Raw genomic sequence first — 20,995 nt, forward strand, 5'->3', positions numbered from 1 at the left:
CAAAACGATTTATTAGACTGTATGCTTACTGTTTGCCAGAACCAAATAAAAAAGGAAATCTCAAAAGCAAGTTTTGTAGCAGTGATAGCAGATGAAACTACTGATGTTTCATCTGCCTTCCAATTGGTTGTTGTTTTTAGATACATTATAGGTAACGGACAACCGGTTGAGAGATTCTGGGAATTCACTAATCCAGCTGGACATGATGCAGAATCTTTAGCTACGTGTATTCAAGCTACTTTGGAAAAAGTTATAGACAACCCAGAGAAACTGATATCGCAGAGTTACGACGGTGCAAGCGTGATGAGTGGTCAGCATGCAGGTGTTCAGGCTATAATTAAACGTACCTACAAGAATGCACATTTTGTGCATTGCTATGCACATCAGCTCAATTTAATTGTCAGCCAAGCAAGCAGTCAAAATCAACAAGTTCGAGTATTTTTTTCAAATCTAAGTGACATTACTAACTTTTTTAGTAACTCGCCACAAAGGATAGCTATTCTAGATGAAACTGTTAGAAGAAGGATACCTCATGGTTCAGCCACCAGGTGGAATTTCAAGAGTCGAACCGTCAATACAGTTTTTGAAAACAAGGAACAGTTAATTGAATGCATGGAAAAAATAGAGTCAACATCGAAAAAAGAAATAGCTATAAATCAAGCAGGGGCTATTCGGCGTATGTTACAAGACTCGGTATTCGTGTTTTGGCTTACAGTTTTTCACAATATTATGCCACATGTAGATGTGTTATACAACCAACTTCAGAAAACACAAACAGATGCGGCACTTATTCGAAAACATATTAACACTTTCCAGCAGACAATGGAAAACGAAAGGAATAGAATGGACACAGTGACCATGACGATATCAGAAACAGAGGAAACATCTAGGAAAAGGAAGAGAGAAAATATTCACATTGCTCAGACTGTGGCAGCTAAAGAGATATGCGATGTTATCACAAATCAAGTAAAAGATAGATTTTCTTTTATAACTCACTACTCGGCTGTTTCTCTCCTCCAAGCGGAAAAATTTGCGGATTACGAGAAAAATTTTCCAAATCAGCTTTATGAACAAACATCAGCGGTTTATCACACATTACAGAAAGATCGCCTGAAAACTGAACTAGGAGTAATTTACAGAAGACCAGATTTCCGAAATATGAATGGTGCCATCAGTCTTCTACAGTTTGTAATAGAAAATAACTTGGACAGTACTTTCTCGGAGACCTACAAACTGTTGCAAATTATTTCGACTATTCCCGTGACAACTGCTGAGGCTGAGAGATGTTTCTCAACTTTAAAACGAGTTAAGACATTTCTAAGGAGCACCATGACTGAGGAAAGACTGACTGCTCTAGCCATGCTCACAATTGAAAAACAATTGATCAATGACATGCCTACATTCACCGAAAATGTTATTGATTTATTTGCCTCAAAAAAAGACAGGCGGATTGACTTAATTTACAAAAATTGTACTTGAGTTATCAACATTCTGTTTTAATCTTTACCTTTGAAGTTAATTATTAAGCACTAGTGTAATAGAAATAATCTTCTTTTGTAGAAAGTCAAATGTTGGTGTTTTTATATAAATGTTGCCACGGCCTTTGGCTGCATTGCCTAATATCGAACACTGGGGGCTAGGGCAACAATAATTGAGATGTGGTTTTATTTCTCTATAAAGTGGAAGGTTCTTTAAATCCAGGAATATATATATTTTCATAAATGTACATTCAAGATACTTATTATTTCGCAGCTTTGATTAATCATTTGGTTAATATATATGTTATTATATAATTTAACTGAGCATGTATATTTTAAGACTAGACATGAGTATACTGAAGAGTATGGATTCTTGTATATTAATGTAAATATTAGACATGGTCATAATATTAAATATTATAAATATATATATAAATATATATATATATATACTTACTACTGATAATATCTTAAGAGATTAACTTAATAGTCATTTTGCAAACAGGATCTTGTTTTTATTGTCTCCTGTTTGAAAAACAAAGTGGTGATTCAAGTTGGGTGAGTTATGGTGTCGCCGATTTATCACATTTAACTCCAAAAATATAAATAATTGCTACCAATCACATTTATACTCCCCATTAGAGTTTAATTTGCTATGAAGGATTGATATTCGCCAACAACTTGTCAGTGCATATTGTTTGAATGTTAAAAAACACAATGATCAAGTAACCACAAATCGTTATGTTCTTTCCAAAATTATGAATTGTATTCTATTTTCCGGCGCATTTGAGCTTTCACTTCGAGGACATGATGAACGCGATGATTCATTACATATTGGGAGACTTAAAAGGATTGTAATTTAATACTTAGTATGATAATAATAATCAGCTATACTATTAACTATTTGAAATCAATTGATTAATCATTTCATATTCTGATATTACATTGCATTTAATTAGAATTCTGTAGTGATTAATTTATTGTAACAATATTTATATTTCCTTATTATCCCACTTTAATATAAATATATTCCATATTTGAAGTCATTGCTTAATAAAGTATAGGAGTATATAAAACTATATGAAAATTAGGTACAAGTCATTTCATATGAAATTTTGTCTTCTATATGCTTGCATCGATTCTGACCTAGAAAACCTTTCCAGACGTATATGTGGATTCACACCTTCAAAAGTATTGTTAGTCTCATCATTTGTATATCATACAAGGGATAATTACTTAATTTCCTGAAGATTGAGCATATCTGAACTAAAGTACAGAATTGTTTCTCTGTCACCCCAGAGAGGTAACATGGTTATCTTGTTTGTAGAGATCTAATCTCATTAAGCGATGAAGTAAAGAATCTTTTGAAGCTTAAACTTTAACAAATGGTCCTTTTGTATATTTTTTAGATATCGTGCCTGTGAGCTGTATTGGAGCATAGTATTTATATATAATTGATGTTACATTTCATAAAAATATATTTCATATCTGAGTACATTACTTTAATACAGTTTGAGTGCATGAAATCATATACAGTTGTATGCAAAAGTTTAGGCACCTCTGACAATTTCCAGGATTTTCAGTTAAAAATAATTGGCTGTTTGGATCAGTAATTTCATTTTGATCTATCAAATAAATGAAGGACACAGTACAAATTCAGTAGTGAAATTAGGTTTATTGGATTAACAGAAAATGTGCAATATGCATCAAAACAAAATTAGACAGGTACATACATTTGTGCACCCTTGTTATTTTGTTGCTTTGAATACCTGTAACTACCTAGCACTGATTAATTGGAAGAAAAAATTGGTTTGGTGAGCCCATTAAGCCTTAAACTTCATAGACAGGTGTATCCAATCATGAGAAAAGGTTTTCAGGTGGCCAATTGCAAGTTGTTCTCTATGACTCTCCTCTGAAGAGTGGCAACATGGGGGCCACAAAACAACTCTCAAATTACCTAAAAACAAAGATTGTTCAACATCATGGTTTAGAGGAAGGCTACAAAAAGCTATTGCATAGATTTAAGATGTCAGTGTCCACTGTGAGGAACATAGTCAGCATGGTGAGGATATGGAAGACCACAGGCCAGAAGTGGCAGGCCAAGTAAAATATAGGATAGGCAAAGGATGATAAGAACGGTCAAAAACAGCCCACAGACCACCTCCAAAGACCTGTACTACTGGGAATATTGTTGAGGGTCTCATGGATTCCACTCAATATCAGCAGATACTTGAGAATAATGTTGAGGAATCAGTCACAAACTTCAGTTGAAGTTACCCCCAGGCCGGGGCTGGATATTTCAAGAAGAAGATGACCAAAAACACTGCTGGTTCAAATGGGTGGGGCTATTTCATGGGCATGACTTTTACAAAGGGGTGTGGCTTTTAAAAATGGGTGTGGCTTGTCAAAAGGGGCGTGGTTTTTAAAAAGGGGCGTGTTTTTTCAAAGGGGCGTGGCTTTCTAAAAGGGGCAGGGTCTTGTGCACCCCCATCCTAAAAATTCACCAGCCGCCACTGTACAGTAGTATGCTGGGGATATCCCTAATACATTACATAAAAAAGACATGTTCCATACACATATATACCCAGTTATACATTATACACACCACCCCCTCTACACTACATACTGCACAGCTGTGTGGTGCACCCTTGAGAGCAACTGTGGATCACACAGGCAAAGTGTCACTAGCACTGGCATCCTCTTCAATGTGTTTTGCCCAGCAAAGGGAGAAAATGTTATATCTAGCCGGTGACTCAGCTGTGTGATCTGTGTATTATTGTTAGTATTATTATGATATCCGCAGTGTGGTAAATAGCAAAGCTGAGACACACAGGGAACTCTCTGTACACAAAGAGAGTGAGCAGGTAACAAACCTATCCTGCTAACAATTTAGGATGTATTTAGGGGGCTTTTTTTATGAAATTATAATTTATGCTTTTTTGCAAAACATTATTCAGATGTCACATATTAAATAAGTATGTTGCACTGATTTACAGATGCAAAAGTATAGCGTACACTGTTCCTTTAAGACTTTAAGTCGGAAGGCCTATTTTGTCGCCAGGAATGACTGCTTATTCTACTAGATCAGTCCTCACCTCTTGGGCTTTCAGTAATGAAAATTCCATTGAACCAATTTGTAAGGCAGCTACTTGGTCCTATTTACATACTTTTTATTAAGTTCTACCATTTTGACAGGTTTCCTCTTCTGAGACAGCTTTGGCAGGACAGTTCTGCAAGCTTGCACTCCTTTATCTTTCATGCTTTTCTGTTTTCTCTTGGCAATATGTATTACTGAGGGATTATGCTAAAGTGGGAGGGATTAAAAGTTATTTTGGGTGTTTTTGCCTCCTCCTAGTGGATTAGAGATTAATCCCACATATGATATCTTGTGAACATTCACTATAATGAAAGAAATTAATTTATCAGATAAGCATAAATTTTTATTTCCATTTGACTCCTATATATATATTTCTTCTGTTAAGTGTGATCAGTCCACGGGTCATCATTACTTCTGGGATATTACTCCTCCCCAACAGGAAGTGCAAGAGGATTCACCCAGCAGAGCTGCATATAGCTCCTCCCCTCTACGTCACTCCCAGTCATTCTCTTGCACCCAACGACTAGATAGGATGTGTGAGAGGACTATGGTGATTATACTTAGTTTTATATCTTCAATCAAAAGTTTGTTATTTTAAAATAGCACCGGAGTGTGTTATTACCTCTCTGGCAGAGTTTGAAGAAGAATCTACCAGAGTTTTGCTATGATTTTAGCCGGAGTAGTTAAGATCATATTGCTGTTCTCGGCCATCTGAGGAGTGAGGTAAACTTCAGATCAGGGGACAGCGGGCAGATGAATCTGCATAGAGGTATGTAGCAGTTTTTATTTTCTGACAATGGAATTGATGAGAAAATCCTGCCATACCGATATAATGTCATGTATGTATACTTTACACTTCAGTATTCTGGGGAATGGTACTTCACTAGAATTACACTGTAAGAAATACATAAAGCTGTTTAATAACTAGAGATTATGTTTAACGTTTTTGCTGGAATGTAAAATCGTTTTCATTTACTGAGGTACTGAGTGAATAAATGTTTGGGCACTATTTTTCCACTTGGCAGTTGCTTAATCTGTTTTTCTGACAGTTTCTGTTCTCCCTCACTGCTGTGTGTGAGGGGGAGGGGCCGTTTTTTGGCGCTTTTACTATGCATCAAATATTTCAGTCAGCAACTCATTGTATTCCCTGCATGATCCGGTTCATCTCTACAGAGCTCAGGGGTCTTCAAAACTTATTTTGAGGGAGGTAATTTCTCTCAGCAGAGCTGTGAGAATTATAGTTTGACTGAGATAAAAAACGTTTATTCTGTAATTTGTTTCCTGCTTTCAGAATTTGTTATCTTTGCTAATGGGATTAAACCTTTGCTAAAGTTGTGTTGTTTACAAGGATTGAGGCTATAACTGTTTCAATTTATTAATTTTCAACTGTCATAGATCTTCTGTGCTTCTTAAAGGCACAGTACGTTTTAATATTATTCTAATTGAATTGTATTTCCAAGTTGCAAGTTTATTTGCTAGTGTGTTAAACATGTCTGATTCAGAGGATGATACCTGTGTCATTTGTTGCAATGCCAAAGTGGAGCCCAATAGAAATTTATGTACTAACTGTATTGATGCTACTTTAAATAAAAGTCAATCTGTACAAATTGAACAAATTTCACCAAACAACGAGGGGAGAGTTATGCCGACTAACTCGCCTCACGTGTCAGTACCTACATCTCCCGCTCAGAGGGAGGTGCGTGATATTGTAGCGCCGAGTACATCTGGGCGGCCATTACAAATCACATTACAGGATATGGCTACTGTTATGACTGAGGTTTTGGCTAAATTACCAGAACTAAGAGGTAAGCGTGATCACTCTGGGGTGAGAACAGAGTGCGCTGATAATATTAGGGCCATGTCAGACACTGCGTCACAGGTGGCAGAACATGAGGACGGAGAACTTCATTCTGTGGGTGACGGTTCTGATCCAAACAGACTGGATTCAGATATTTCAAATTTTAAATTTAAACTGGAAAACCTCCGTGTATTACTAGGGGAGGTGTTAGCGGCTCTGAATGATTGTAACACAGTTGCAATACCAGAGAAAATGTGTAGGTTGGATAAATATTTTGCGGTACCGACGAGTACTGAGGTTTTTCCTATACCTAAGAGACTTACTGAAATTGTTACTAAGGAGTGGGATAGACCCGGTGTGCCGTTCTCACCCCCTCCGATATTTAGAAAAATGTTTCCAATAGACGCCACCACAAGGGACTTATGGCAAACGGTCCCTAAGGTGGAGGGAGCAGTTTCTACCTTAGCTAAGCGTACCACTATCCCGGTGGAGGATAGCTGTGCTTTTTCAGATCCAATGGATAAAAAGTTAGAGGGTTACCTTAAGAAAATGTTTGTTCAACAAGGTTTTATATTGCAACCCCTTGCATGCATTGCGCCGATCACGGCTGCATCGGCATTCTGGATTGAGTCTCTGGAAGAGAACATTGGTTCAGCTACTCTGGACGACATTACGGACAGGCTTAGAGTCCTTAAACTAGCTAATTCATTCATTTCGGAGGCCGTAGTACATCTTACTAAACTTACGGCGAAGAATTCAGGATTCGCCATTCAGGCACGCAGGGCGCTGTGGCTAAAATCCTGGTCAGCTGATGTTACTTCTAAGTCTAAATTGCTTAATATACCTTTCAAAGGGCAGACCTTATTCGGGCCCGGGTTGAAAGAGATTATCGCTGACATTACAGGAGGTAAAGGCCATGCCCTGCCTCAGGACAAAGCCAAAGCCAAGACTAGACAGTCTAATTTTCGTTCCTTTTGTAATTTCAAAGCAGGAGCAGCATCAACTTCCTCTGCACCAAAACAGGAAGGAGCTGTTGCTCGCTACAGACAAGGCTGGAAACCTAACCAGTCCTGGAACAAGGGCAAGCAGACTAGGAAACCTGCTGCTGCCCCTAAAACAGCATGAATTGAGGGCCCCCGATCCGGGATCGGATCTAGTGGGGGGCAGACTTTCTCTCTTCGCCCAGGCTTGGGCAAGAGATGTTCAGGATCCCTGGGCGCTAGAGATAATATCTCAGGGATACCTTCTGGACTTCAAATACTCTCCTCCAAGAGAGATATTTCATCTGTCAAGATTGTCAACAATCCAGACAAAGAAAGAGGCGTTTCTACGCTGCGTACAAGAGCTCTTGTTAATGGGAGTAATCCATCCAGTTCCACGATCGGAACAGGGACAGGGGTTTTACTCAAATCTGTTTGTGGTTCCCAAAAAAGAGGGAACTTTCAGACCAATCCTGGACTTAAAGATCCTAAACAAATTCCTAAGAGTTTCATCGTTCAAGATGGAGACTATTCGGACAATTTTACCTATGATCCAAGAGGGTCAATACATGACCACTGTAGATTTAAAAGATGCTTACCTTCACATACCGATTCACAAAGATCATTATCGGTACCTAAGGTTTGCCTTCCTAGACAGGCATTACCAGTTTGTGGCTCTTCCATTCGGATTGGCTACAGCTCCAAGAATCTTCACAAAGGTTCTGGGTGCTCTTCTGGCGGTACTAAGACCGCGGGGAATCTCGGTAGCTCCATACCTAGACGACATTCTGATACAAGCTTCAAGCTTTCAAACTGCCAAGTCTCATACAGAGTTAGTGCTGGCATTTCTAAGGTCACATGGATGGAAGGTGAACGAAAAGAAAAGTTCACTCGTTCCACTCACAAGAGTTCCCTTCCTGGGGACTCTTATAGATTCTGTAGAAATGAAGATTTACCTGACAGAGGACAGGCTAACAAGACTTCAAAGTGCTTGCCGCACCCTTCATTCCATTCAACACCCGTCAGTGGCTCAATGCATGGAGGTAATCGGCTTAATGGTAGCGGCAATGGACATAGTACCCTTTGCACGCTTACACCTCAGACCACTGCAACTGTGCATGCTAAGTCAGTGGAATGGGGATTACTCAGACTTATCCCCTTCTCTGAATCTGGATCAAGAGACCAGAAATTCTCTTCTATGGTGGCTTTCTCGGCCACATCTGTCCAGGGGGATGCCATTCAGCAGACCAGACTGGACAATTGTAACAACAGACGCCAGCCTTCTAGGTTGGGGTGCCGTCTGGAATTCTCTGAAGGCTCAGGGACAATGGAGTCAGGAGGAGAGTCTCCTGCCAATAAACATTCTGGAATTGAGAGCAGTTCTCAATGCCCTCCTGGCTTGGCCCCAGTTGACAACTCGGGGGTTCATCAGGTTTCAGTCGGACAACATCACGACTGTAGCTTACATCAACCATCAGGGAGGGACAAGAAGCTCCCTAGCTATGATGGAAGTATCAAAGATAATTTGCTGGGCAGAGTCTCACTCTTGCCACCTGTCAGCAATCCACATCCCGGGAGTGGAGAACTGGGAGGCGGATTTCTTAAGTCGTCAGACTTTTCATCCGGGGGAGTGGGAACTTCATCCGGAGGTCTTTGCCCAAATACTTCGACGTTGGGGCAAACCAGAGATAGATCTCATGGCGTCTCGACAGAACGCCAAGCTTCCTCGTTACGGGTCCAGATCCAGGGATCCAGGAGCAGTCCTGATAGATGCTCTGACAGCACCTTGGGACTTCAGGATGGCTTACGTGTTTCCACCCTTCCCGTTGCTTCCTCGATTGATTGCCAGAATCAAACAAGAGAGAGCATCAGTGATTCTAATAGCACCTGCGTGGCCACGCAGGACTTGGTATGCAGACCTGGTGGACATGTCATCCTGTCCACCTTGGTCTCTACCTCTGAAACAGGACCTTCTGATACAGGGTCCCTTCAAACATCAAAATCTAACTTCTCTGAAGCTGACTGCTTGGAAATTGAACGCTTGATTTTATCAAGACGTGGATTTTCTGAGTCAGTTATTGATACCTTAATACAGGCTAGGAAACCTGTTACCAGAAAGATTTACCATAAGATATGGCGTAAATACCTATATTGGTGTGAATCCAAAGGTTACTCTTGGAGTAAGGTTAGGATTCCTAGGATATTGTCTTTTCTACAAGAAGGTTTAGAAAAGGGTTTATCTGCTAGTTCATTAAAGGGACAGATCTCAGCTCTGTCCATTCTGTTACACAAACGTCTGTCAGAAGTTCCTGACGTCCAGGCTTTTTGTCAGGCTTTGGCCAGAATTAAGCCTGTGTTTAAAACTGTTGCTCCACCATGGAGTTTAAACCTTGTTCTTAATGTTTTACAGGGCGTTCCGTTTGAACCCCTTCATTCCATTGATATAAAGTTGTTATCTTGGAAAGTTCTATTTTTAATGGCTATTTCCTCGGCTCGAAGAGTCTCTGAATTATCAGCCTTACATTGTGATTCTCCTTATTTGATTTTTCATTCGGATAAGGTAGTCCTGCGTACTAAACCTGGGTTCTTACCTAAGGTAGTTACTAACAGGAATATCAATCAAGAGATTGTTGTTCCTTCTTTATGCCCAAATCCTTCTTCAAAGAAGGAACGTCTACTGCACAACCTGGATGTAGTCCGTGCTCTAAAATTTTACTTACAGGCAACTAAGGAATTTCGACAAACGTCTTCTCTGTTTGTCATTTACTCTGGGCAGAGGAGAGGTCAAAAAGCTTCCGCTACCTCTCTTTCTTTTTGGCTTCGTAGCATAATTCGTTTAGCTTATGAGACTGCTGGACAGCAGCCTCCTGAAAGAATTACAGCTCATTCTACTAGAGCTGTGGCTTCCACTTGGGCCTTCAAGAATGAGGCCTCTGTTGAACAGATTTGCAAGGCTGCAACTTGGTCTTCGCTTCATACTTTTTCCAAATTTTACAAATTTGACACTTTTGCTTCATCGGAGGCTATTTTTGGGAGAAAGGTTCTTCAGGCAGTGGTTCCTTCTGTATAAAGAGCCTGCCTATCCCTCCCGTCATCCGTGTACTTTTGCTTTGGTATTGGTATCCCAGAAGTAATGATGACCCGTGGACTGATCACACTTAACAGAAGAAAACATAATTTATGCTTACCTGATAAATTCCTTTCTTCTGTAGTGTGATCAGTCCACGGCCCGCCCTGTTTTTAAGGCAGGTAAATATTTTTTAATTTATACTCCAGTCACCACTTCACCCTTGGCTTTTCCTTTCTCGTTGGTCCTTGGTCGAATGACTGGGAGTGACGTAGAGGGGAGGAGCTATATGCAGCTCTGCTGGGTGAATCCTCTTGCACTTCCTGTTGGGGAGGAGTAATATCCCAGAAGTAATGATGACCCGTGGACTGATCACACTACAGAAGAAAGGAATTTATCAGGTAAGCATAAATTATGTTTTTTAAAAGCTAAATTAAAGGGTCATTATAGTGGAAAAATTACATCCTCTAATTTATTAAAGCATGCGATTTTAGCACTGTAAATCTGTGTTTAACCCCCCGCAAAGGGGTTAAACAGATAAAGAACCACAAGGTGCCGCAGTGAACTGCTGGTCCTGAGCGGAAATGCCTGGTGATCCAATCAGCAGATGTGGCCATACAACCCAGCTGTGAGATTGCCGTTGCTAAATGGGTTACCGACAGTTTCTGCTTGGGACCAGCCTCCCTGGGGCTCTTTGCAGGGGTTAAACACAGAGGTGCAGGGTGGCTAGTGATAAAATTACACTCTAACAAATTACAGCATGTTATTAGTCCATATTAATAAGCTTATGAAAAACGGCATTTAAAATAGAAAAGCAATTTACATCTATCCTTCCTGCCTGGGATGCACCAATGTCCTGGCATGACCAAGTCTGTGTTTAATACCAAAATAAAATGTTAGAGGCAAAACCATGTGGCATGGACCACAGCAAAAACTGCTTCAGATAACAGACATATTGCATATTGTGTTTGCAGACATTATTTAAGTCTATTTCCATGAAAAAAGAAACAGGTCCATTTGATCCATTGTTTCCTCTTACAGCCGCTGGGAGTTTTGATCTCCTTGACAACACAGACATCCACCTGCACTTTCCAGCCGGAGCAGTCACAAAGGATGGTCCATCTGCCGGTGTTGCCATAGTAACTTGCCTAGCCTCACTTTTCAGTGGCCAACTGGTGTCTTCAGACATAGCTATGACTGGAGAGATTACACTTCGGGGTCTTGTTCTTCCTGTAAGTATCATGTGTGATACACTGGCCGCAGTATGCAAGCAGCGCCTTTTGGGGTGAATTAATGTTATTCAGATTTAATTATTTTAGGTGGATAAATGTCTGTTTGTAGTGAGATATATATGTGCATATGTCATAAGCAAGGCTACTGGTTTTGCCATTTAAAAACATGATTTAGAAAGAGCATACAATTTTAAACAACTTTCCAGTTTACTTCTATTATCTAATTTGCTTCATTCTCTTGATATCCTTTGTTGAAAAGCATATCTAAATCGGCGCAGTAGCTGCTGATTGGTGGCTGCACATAGATGCCTCATGTGATTGTCTGTATCTCAATCATGAAAGAAAAAAATTGAGTTTTATGTCCCTTTAAATACAGTAGAACTGTATAATCCACAGATGCATAATAAAATGACAATGCAATTTCACTTACTCTGTATTTTAAATTATCAGTAGATTTTGTTCTTAAGAAATTTCAAAGACTGCTTAACTCACATGCCCTCTGTATCATGTGACAGCTATCACAGAATTAAAGACTAATGCATATACACCGTGAACTCTTGCACATGCTAGGAGCCTCAGAAAATGTGCGTAGAAAAAGTCTGAGAACAAAATTGATAGTGGAATTGGAAAGTTGTTTAAATGTGCATGTTCTATCTGAATTATTCAGTCTAAAAAGAATCCATCCAGTAGTCAGAGATAAAGAAAAGGATCAGTAAATAGAAACATAAAAATACTCTGGTAAGTGGGAATTGGTCAGGAGTAGGGTGGATCTTATGTTCCTGTTGAGCAGTTTCTTCCCTTCTCCAAGTCTTGAATTCATATTAATCCACTGGTGATGGATCATCTTTTGCTTCACATGATGAATACATAGGAAATTATACATATTTAACATGTAATTACACAGGCAAATTAACGATTTCTTATTTTATATTTGGTCATTTTCTCTAGCACTGTGGAATCTGATGGTCCTCTACAAATAAATGATAATAAGTAAACAACAGCATGGTCATTATTTCCTAAAAACAAACAGTTAATGGTTCAGAGCACCTCACCTAGCAGGCAGTTAAACGCAATTCCTTAAGCAACACCTTGCTACTACATAGGGCTACTACATAGGGCTAGATTAGTGGAGCTCCAAATATCGATTGTGTGCAAGTGATATCAGCCCTCCACTTTGTAATACCAGCGCACACGCTAATGTGCGCTGGTATTACAAGTTAAGCACAATGCAAACGCGAACTCGCATTTGTATTTCAAGTAGGGTTGCACCGATACCGATACTAGTATCGGTATCGGTGCCAATACCAAGTATTTGCATGAGTACTTGTACTCGTGCAAATGCACCGATACTTAAACCGATACCTCCAATTCCTACCCATATGCCATCTTGTGGCATTTTTCAAACTGCATGTTCCCATTTCATTTTAAGCTGGAGTGGAGACTTAACTAAAAATCGTTCTGCCAATACAAATTGCTGTTATTTGTATTATTGTACATCAGAGCAGTCATTCAGACAAACCCCTGAAGTACTGGGCAGTTAATAAACTGAGATTTAATGGCCCAAAAAACATAATTTATGTAAGAACTTACCTGATAAATTCATTTCTTTCATATTAACAAGAGTCCATGAGCTAGTGACGTATGGGATATACATTCCTACCAGGAGGGGCAAAGTTTCCCAAACCTTAAAATGCCTATAAATACACCCCTCACCACACCCACAAATCAGTTTAACGAATAGCCAAGAAGTGGGGTGATAAGAAAAAAAGTGCGAAGCATATAAAATAAGGAATTGGAATAATTGTGCTTTATACAAAAAAATCATAACCACCACAAAAAAGGGTGGGCCTCATGGACTCTTGTTAATATGAAAGAAATGAATTTATCAGGTAAGTTCTTACATAAATTATGTTTTCTTTCATGTAATTAACAAGAGTCCATGAGCTAGTGACGTATGGGATAATGAATACCCAAGATGTGGATCTTTCCACACAAGAGTCACTAGAGAGGGAGGGATAAAATAAAGACAGCCAATTCCTGCTGAAAATAATCCACACCCAAAATAAAGTTTAATGAAAAACATAAGCAGAAGATTCAAACCGAAACCACTGCCTGAAGTACCTTTCTACCAAAAACTGCTTCAGAAGAAGAGAATACATCAAAATGGTAGAATTTAGTAAAAGTATGCAAAGAGGACCAAGTCGCTGCTTTGCAAATCTGATCAACTGAAGCTTCATTCCTTAAACGCCCAGGAAGTAGAAACTGACCTAGTAGAATGAGCTGTAATCCTCTGAGGCGGAGTCTTACCCGATTTAACATAGGCAAGATGAATTAAAGATTTCAACCAGGATGCCAAAGAAATGGCAGAAGCTTTCTGGCCTTTCTAGAACCAGAAAAGATGACAAATAGACTAGAAGTCTTTCGGAAAGATTTAGTAGCTTCAACATAATATTTCAAAGCTCTAACAACATCCAAAGAATGTAACGATTTCTCCTTAGAATTCTTAGGATTAGGACATAATGAAGGAACCACGATTTCTCTACTAATGTTGTTGGAATTCACAACCTTAGGTAAAAATTCAAAAGAAGTTCGCAACACCGCCTTATCCTGATGAAAAATCAGAAAAGGAGACTCACAAGAAAGAGCAGATAATTCAGAAACTCTTCTGGCAGAAGAGATGGCCAAAAGGAACAAAACTTTCCAAGAAAGCAATTTAATGTCCAATGAATGCATAGGTTCAAACGGAGGAGCTTGAAGAGCTCCCAGAACCAAATTCAAACTCCATGGAGGAGAAATTGACTTAATGACAGGTTTTATACGAACCAAAGCTTGTACAAAACAATGAATATCAGGAAGAATAGCAATCTTTCTGTGAAAAAGAACAGAAAGAGCAGAGATTTGTCCTTTCAAGGAACTTGCGGACAAACCCTTATCTAAACCATCCTGAAGAAATTGTAATATTCTCGGAATTCTAAAAGAATACCAAGAAAAATGATGAGTAAGACACCAAGAAATATAAGTCTTCCAGACTCTATAATATATCTCTCTAGATACAGATTTACGAGCCTGTAACATAGTATCAATCACAGAGTCAGAGAAACCTCTTTGACTAAGAATCAAGCGTTCAATCTCCATACCTTTAAATTTAAGGATTTCAGATCCGGATGGAAAAAAGGACCTTGCGACAGAAGGTCTGGTCTTAACGGAAGAGTCCATGGTTGGCAAGATGCCATCCGGACAAGATCCGCATACCAAAACCTGTGAGGCCATGCCGGAGCTATTAGCAGAACAAACGAGCATTCCCTCAGAATCTTGGAGATTACTCTTGGAAGAAGAACTAGAGGCGGAAGGATATAGGCAGGATGATACTTCCAAGGAAGTGATAATGCATCCACTGCCTCCGCCTGAGGATCCCGGGATCTGGACAGATACCTGGGAAGTTTCTTGTTTAGATGAGAGGCCATCAGATCTATCTCTGGAAGCCCCCACATTTGAACAATCTGAAGAAATACCTCTGGGTGAAGAGACCATTCGCCCGGATGCAACGTTTGGCGACTGAGATAATCCGCTTCCCAATTGTCTACACCTGGGATATGAACCGCAGAGATTAGACAGGAGCTGGATTCCGCCCAAACCAAAATTCGAGATACTTCTTTCATAGCCAGAGGACTGTGAGTCCCTCCTTGATGATTGATGTATGCCACAGTTGTGACATTGTCTGTCTGAAAACAAATGAACGATTCTCTCTTCAGAAGAGGCCAAAACTGAAGAGCTCTGAAAATTGCACGGAGTTCCAACATATTGATCGGTAATCTCACCTCCTGAGATTCCCAAATTCCCTGTGCCGTCAGAGATCCCCACACAGCTCCCCAACCTGTGAGACTTGCATCTGTTGAAATTACAGTCCAGGTCGGAAGAACAAAAGAAGCCCCCTGAATTAAACGATGGTGATCTGTCCACCACGTTAGAGAGTGTCGAACAATCGGTTTTAAAGATATTAATTGATATATCTTCGTGTAATCCCTGCACCATTGGTTCAGCATACAGAGCTGAAGAGGTCGCATGTGAAAACGAGCAAAGGGGATCGCGTCCGATGCAGCAGTCATAAGACCTAGAATTTCCATGCATAAGGCTACCGAAGGGAATGATTGAGACTGAAGGTTTCGACAAGCTGTAATCAATTTTAGACGTCTCTTGTCTGTTAAAGACAGAGTCATGGACACTGAATCTATCTGGAAACCCAGAAAGGTTACCCTTGTTTGAGGAATCAAAGAACTTTTTGGTAAATTGATCCTCCAACCATGATCTTGAAGAAACAACACAAGTCGATTCGTATGAGACTCTGCTAAATGTAAAGACTGAGCAAGTACCAAGATATCGTCCAAATAAGGAAATACCACAATACCCTGTTCTCTGATTACAGACAGAAGGGCACCGAGAATCTTTGTGAAAATTCTTGGAGCTGTAGCAAGGCCAAACGGTAGAGCCACAAATTGGTAATGCTTGTCTAGAAAAGAGAATCTCAGGAACTGAAAATGATCTGGATGAATCGGAATATGCAGATATGCATCCTGTAAATCTATTGTGGACATATAATTCCCTTGCTGAACAAAAGGCAATATAGTCCTTACAGTTACCATCTTGAACGTTGGTATCCTTACATAACGATTCAATAATTTTAGATCCAGAACTGGTCTGAAGGAATTCTCCTTCTTTGGTACAATGAAGAGATTTGAATAAAACCCCATCCCCTGTTCCGGAACTGGAACTGGCATAATTACTCCAGCCAACTCTAGATCTGAAACACAATTCAGAAATGCTTGAGCTTTCACTGGATTTACTGGGACACGGGAAAGAAAAAATCTCTTTGCAGGAGGTCTCATCTTGAAACCAATTCTGTACCCTTCTGAAACAATGCTCTGAATCCAAAGATTGTGAACAGAATTGATCCAAATTTCTTTGAAAAAACGTAACCTGCCCCCTACCAGCTGAACTGGAATGAGGGCCGTACCTTCATGTGAACCTAGAAGCAGGCTTTGCCTTTCTAGCAGGCTTGGATTTATTCCAGACTGGAGATGGTTTCCAAACTGAAACTGCTCCTGAGGACGAAGGATCAGGCTTTTGTTCTTTGTTGAAACGAAAGGAACGAAAACGATTGTTAGCCCTGTTTTTACCTTTAGATTTTTTATCCTGTGGTAAAAAAGTTCCTTTCCCACCAGTAACAGTTGAAATAATAGAATCCAACTGAGAACCAAATAATTTGTTTCCCTGGAAAGAAATGGAAAGTAGAGTTGATTTAGAAGCCATATCAGCATTCCAAGTCTTAAGCCATAAAGCTCTTCTGGCTAAGATAGCTAGAGACATAAACCTAACATCAACTCTAATAATATCAAAAATGGCATCACAGATAAAATTATTAGCATGCTGAAGAAGAATAATAATATCAAGAGAATCACGATTTGCTACTTGTTGCGCTAGGGTTTCCAACCAAAAAGTTGAAGCTGCAGCAACATCAGCCAATGATATAGCAGGTCTAAGAAGATTACCTGAACACAGATAAGCTTTTCTTAGAAAGGATTCAATTTTTCTATCTAAAGGATCCTTAAACGAGGTACCATCTGACGTAGGAATGGTAGTACGTTTAGCAAGGGTAGAAATAGCCCCATCAACTTTAGGGATTTTGTCCCAAAATTCTAACCTGTCAGGCGGAACAGGATATAATTGCTTAAAACGTTTAGAAGGAGTAAATGAATTACCCAATTTATCCCATTCTTTGGAAATCACTGCAGAAATAGCATTAGGAACAGGAAAAACTTCTGGAATAACCGCAGGAGCTTTAAAAACCTTATCCAAACGTATAGAATTAGTATCAAGAGGACTAGAATCCTCTATTTCTAAAGCAATTAGTACTTCTTTAAGTAAAGAGCGAATAAATTCCATCTTAAATAAATATGAAGATTTATCAGCATCAATCTCTGAGATAGAATCCTCTGAACCAGAAGAGTCCAAAGAATCAGAATGATGGTGTTCATTTAAAAATTCATCTGTAGAGAGAGAAGATTTAAAAGACTTTTTACGTTTACTAGAAGGAGAAATAACAGACAAAGCCTTCTTTATGGATTCAGAAACAAAATCTCTTATGTTATCAGGAACATTCTGCACCTTAGATGTTGAGGGAACTGCAACAGGCAATGGTACATTACTAAAGGAAATATTATCTGCTTTAACAAGTTTGTCATGACAATTATTACAAACAACAGCTGGAGGAATAGCTACCAAAAATTTACAGCAGATACACTTAGCTTTGGTAGATCCAGCAGGCAGTGATTTTCCTGTAGTATCTTCTGGCTCAGATGCAACGTGAGACATCTTGCAATATGTAAGAGAAAAAACAACATATAAAGCAAAATAGATCAAATTCCTTATAAGACAGTTTCAGGAATGGGAAAGAATGCCAAATATCAAGCTTCTAGCAACCAGAAGCAAATGAAAAATGAGACTGAAATAATGTGGAGACAAAAGCGACGCCCATTTTTTTTTTTTTTTTTTTAGCGCCAAATAAGACGCCCACATTATTTGGCGCCTAAATGCTTTGGGCGCCAAAAATGACGCCACATCCGGAACGCCGACATTTTTGGCGCAAAATAACGTCAAAAAATGACGTAACTTCCGGCGACACGTATGACGCCGGAAACGGAAAAGAATTTTTGCGCCAAAAAAGTCAGCGCCAAGAATGACGCAATAAAATGAAGCATTTTCAGCCCCCGCGAGCCTAACAGCCCACAGGGAAAAAAGTCAAATTTTTGAGGTAAGAAAAATATGATAATTCAATGCATAATCCCAAATATGAAACTGACTGTCTGAAAATAAGGAAAGTTGAACATTCTGAGTCAAGGCAAATAAATGTTTGAATACATATATTTAGAACTTTATAAATAAAGTGCCCAACCATAGCTTAGAGTGTCACAGAAAATAAGACTTACTTACCCCAGGACACTCATCTACATGTTTGTAGAAAGCCAAACCAGTACTGAAACGAGAATCAGTAGAGGTAATGGTAAATATAAGAGTATATCGTCGATCTGAAAAGGGAGGTAAGAGATGAATCTCTACGACCGATAACAGAGAACCTTATGAAATAGACCCCGTAGAAGGAGATCACTGCATTCAATAGGCAATACTCTCTTCACATCCCTCTGACATTCACTGCACGCTGAGAGGAAAACCGGGCTCCAACTTGCTGCGGAGCGCATATCAACGTAGAATCTAGCACAAACTTACTTCACCACCTCCCTTGGAGGCAAAGTTTGTAAAACTGATTTGTGGGTGTGGTGAGGGGTGTATTTATAGGCATTTTAAGGTTTGGGAAACTTTGCCCCTCCTGGTAGGAATGTATATCCCATACGTCACTAGCTCATGGACTCTTGTTAATTACATGAAAGAAATATCTTTCTGCCCCATGCAGTAGTGTGAAAGTGAAAGACTGTTCAGCTTAGCGTCAAACGTCCTTGCTGTTAGCAGAAGCAGACTTATAGCTGAACATGCAGAGATGCTTCTGTTCCTTAATAAGAACTTTACACTAACTTTTGAAAAAATATTCTAATTGCTAGATTGCCTGTTATACTACTAGTTGTCCTCTTGCACAATTATGCTCAAAACATACTGTACTCTGAAGAACAACCTTAGCCAGGGCTGGACTGGGAATAAAAAGGTGCCCTGGAAAAATATGAAGACCAGCCCTATTTTCTGAGTCAGTAGAATGCAAATGCCCCATTTTTCTCAAAGGAGATTACTGGGATACTCCTTCCTCAATATTATTTTCAGAATTAAATTATATTACTTTGTATTAAGTACAAATGTTAGATTGATGAGTTATATAGGCACCCTACAACCCAATTGCATCCAGTAATCCCCCCTTTAAATTGTAGCTTTCCAGCCCTAGCTGCTGCAGCTGTTATTTATTGTTGTTATTATTAACATGTTATTGTAATATTTTTATTTATAAACATGTTCTGTAAACTTTGTGACAACAAGCACATAAAACTGTTTTATTATTTCAAAATGTCTTTTGAGTTACAGTTCTTCATAATTATAAAGAAGGTATCTTAAATCATTACTCTGTAATGTGCTAGGTAAACTATCATGACATAAAAAGTATTGGTAATTGGTATCGGTGAGTATTTGAAAAAAAAGTATCGGTACTTGTACTCGGTCTTAAAAAAATGGTATCGGTGCAACCCTAATTTCAAGGAAGCATTACGTTCACGAGAACGCGCTTCCATAGGCTCCTATGGGAGCCTCATTCTGATGCCGTCAGACAGCATCAGAACATAAGCGCAGTGAAGGGGGTAAGTTGTGCAGGGATTGCAGCATTTTTAAATATATACATATATGCATATATACATATATATGTATGTGTTAATATGTGTATATTCTCAAACCCCAAGAGCTTTATAAAACCCCTCCCACCTTACCAGAAACTAGTCTTGTCTTTGCCTCTGCGGGAGGAAGATGAAGAAGAAAGATGTGCATATGATATCTCAGTGAGAGTTGCTTTTAGTCAATGTTGAGGTCGTTTTCCCCTGGATTGTATATGGGGTATGGTTAGTGGCTCTTTTTTTTGTCACTGACCTTCTATAGTGGTCACAGGAACTTGTCTTTTGCCTTCTTACTATGGATCTACAATATACTCCTATTCCATAACATCTGCTGATATGTTTCAGTACTGGTAAGTACAGGTAGTGGGAAAGAAGAAACCAACAAAAAGACTGCCCATATAGCACTCTATGTCTAGACTAAAGTGTGTGGAAAGATCTGAATTAATAAAATATAACTTTTAATAAAAATTATTTTAAAATATGGAGCCAACTGCACAGCATCACCCCCCCCATTACCTATTGATTGTGTTATAGGTGTAGACATATTTGATAGTCTCACCAAGTAATGTAAATTAGTGGGAGATTGCCGTTGTGGTGCCATTGTATATATGTGTACATATGTTTCAGTACTGGTTTGGCTTTCTACTGGTTATTTACTAATAAATGAGGGTCTGTTGGTAAGTATCATATTTTTTATTTATATGATACTCTGTAACCTTGTTTGGGCAATTATAATTATATATTTATTAACATATATAGGTTCAGGACAGAATCTTTATATCATTATTCCCCTTTAAATTTTTTGCACGCATGAGATTTTTGGACTCTTCGGCCTTTGGATCTGCACATGTCGGGATTACGCACATAAGCACTCAGAATTGTGCACCTCTGGGTTTTTTCTAAGGGACTATGTTTTTTTCCCAAGCTTCGGCTTTTGGGTCGTTGGGTTTGCACACTTTAGTACG

The 20,995-nt window shown here is 39.2% G+C and overlaps 1 protein-coding gene across 1 annotated transcript in view; it reads left to right on the forward strand.

The window, feature by feature from the left end:
* Positions 1–20,995, forward strand: part of LONP2 (lon peptidase 2, peroxisomal) — a 530,106-nt gene that overhangs the window by 462,316 nt on the left and 46,795 nt on the right. The window contains exon 15 of the mRNA XM_053719407.1: positions 11,462–11,652. Coding sequence (XP_053575382.1) covers positions 11,462–11,652 — 191 coding nt within the window. The remainder of the gene's footprint in view (positions 1–11,461; positions 11,653–20,995) is intronic.

The sequence above is a fragment of the Bombina bombina genome, chromosome 1 (assembly GCF_027579735.1).
Source record: "Bombina bombina isolate aBomBom1 chromosome 1, aBomBom1.pri, whole genome shotgun sequence".
Classification (NCBI taxonomy): domain Eukaryota; kingdom Metazoa; phylum Chordata; class Amphibia; order Anura; family Bombinatoridae; genus Bombina; species Bombina bombina.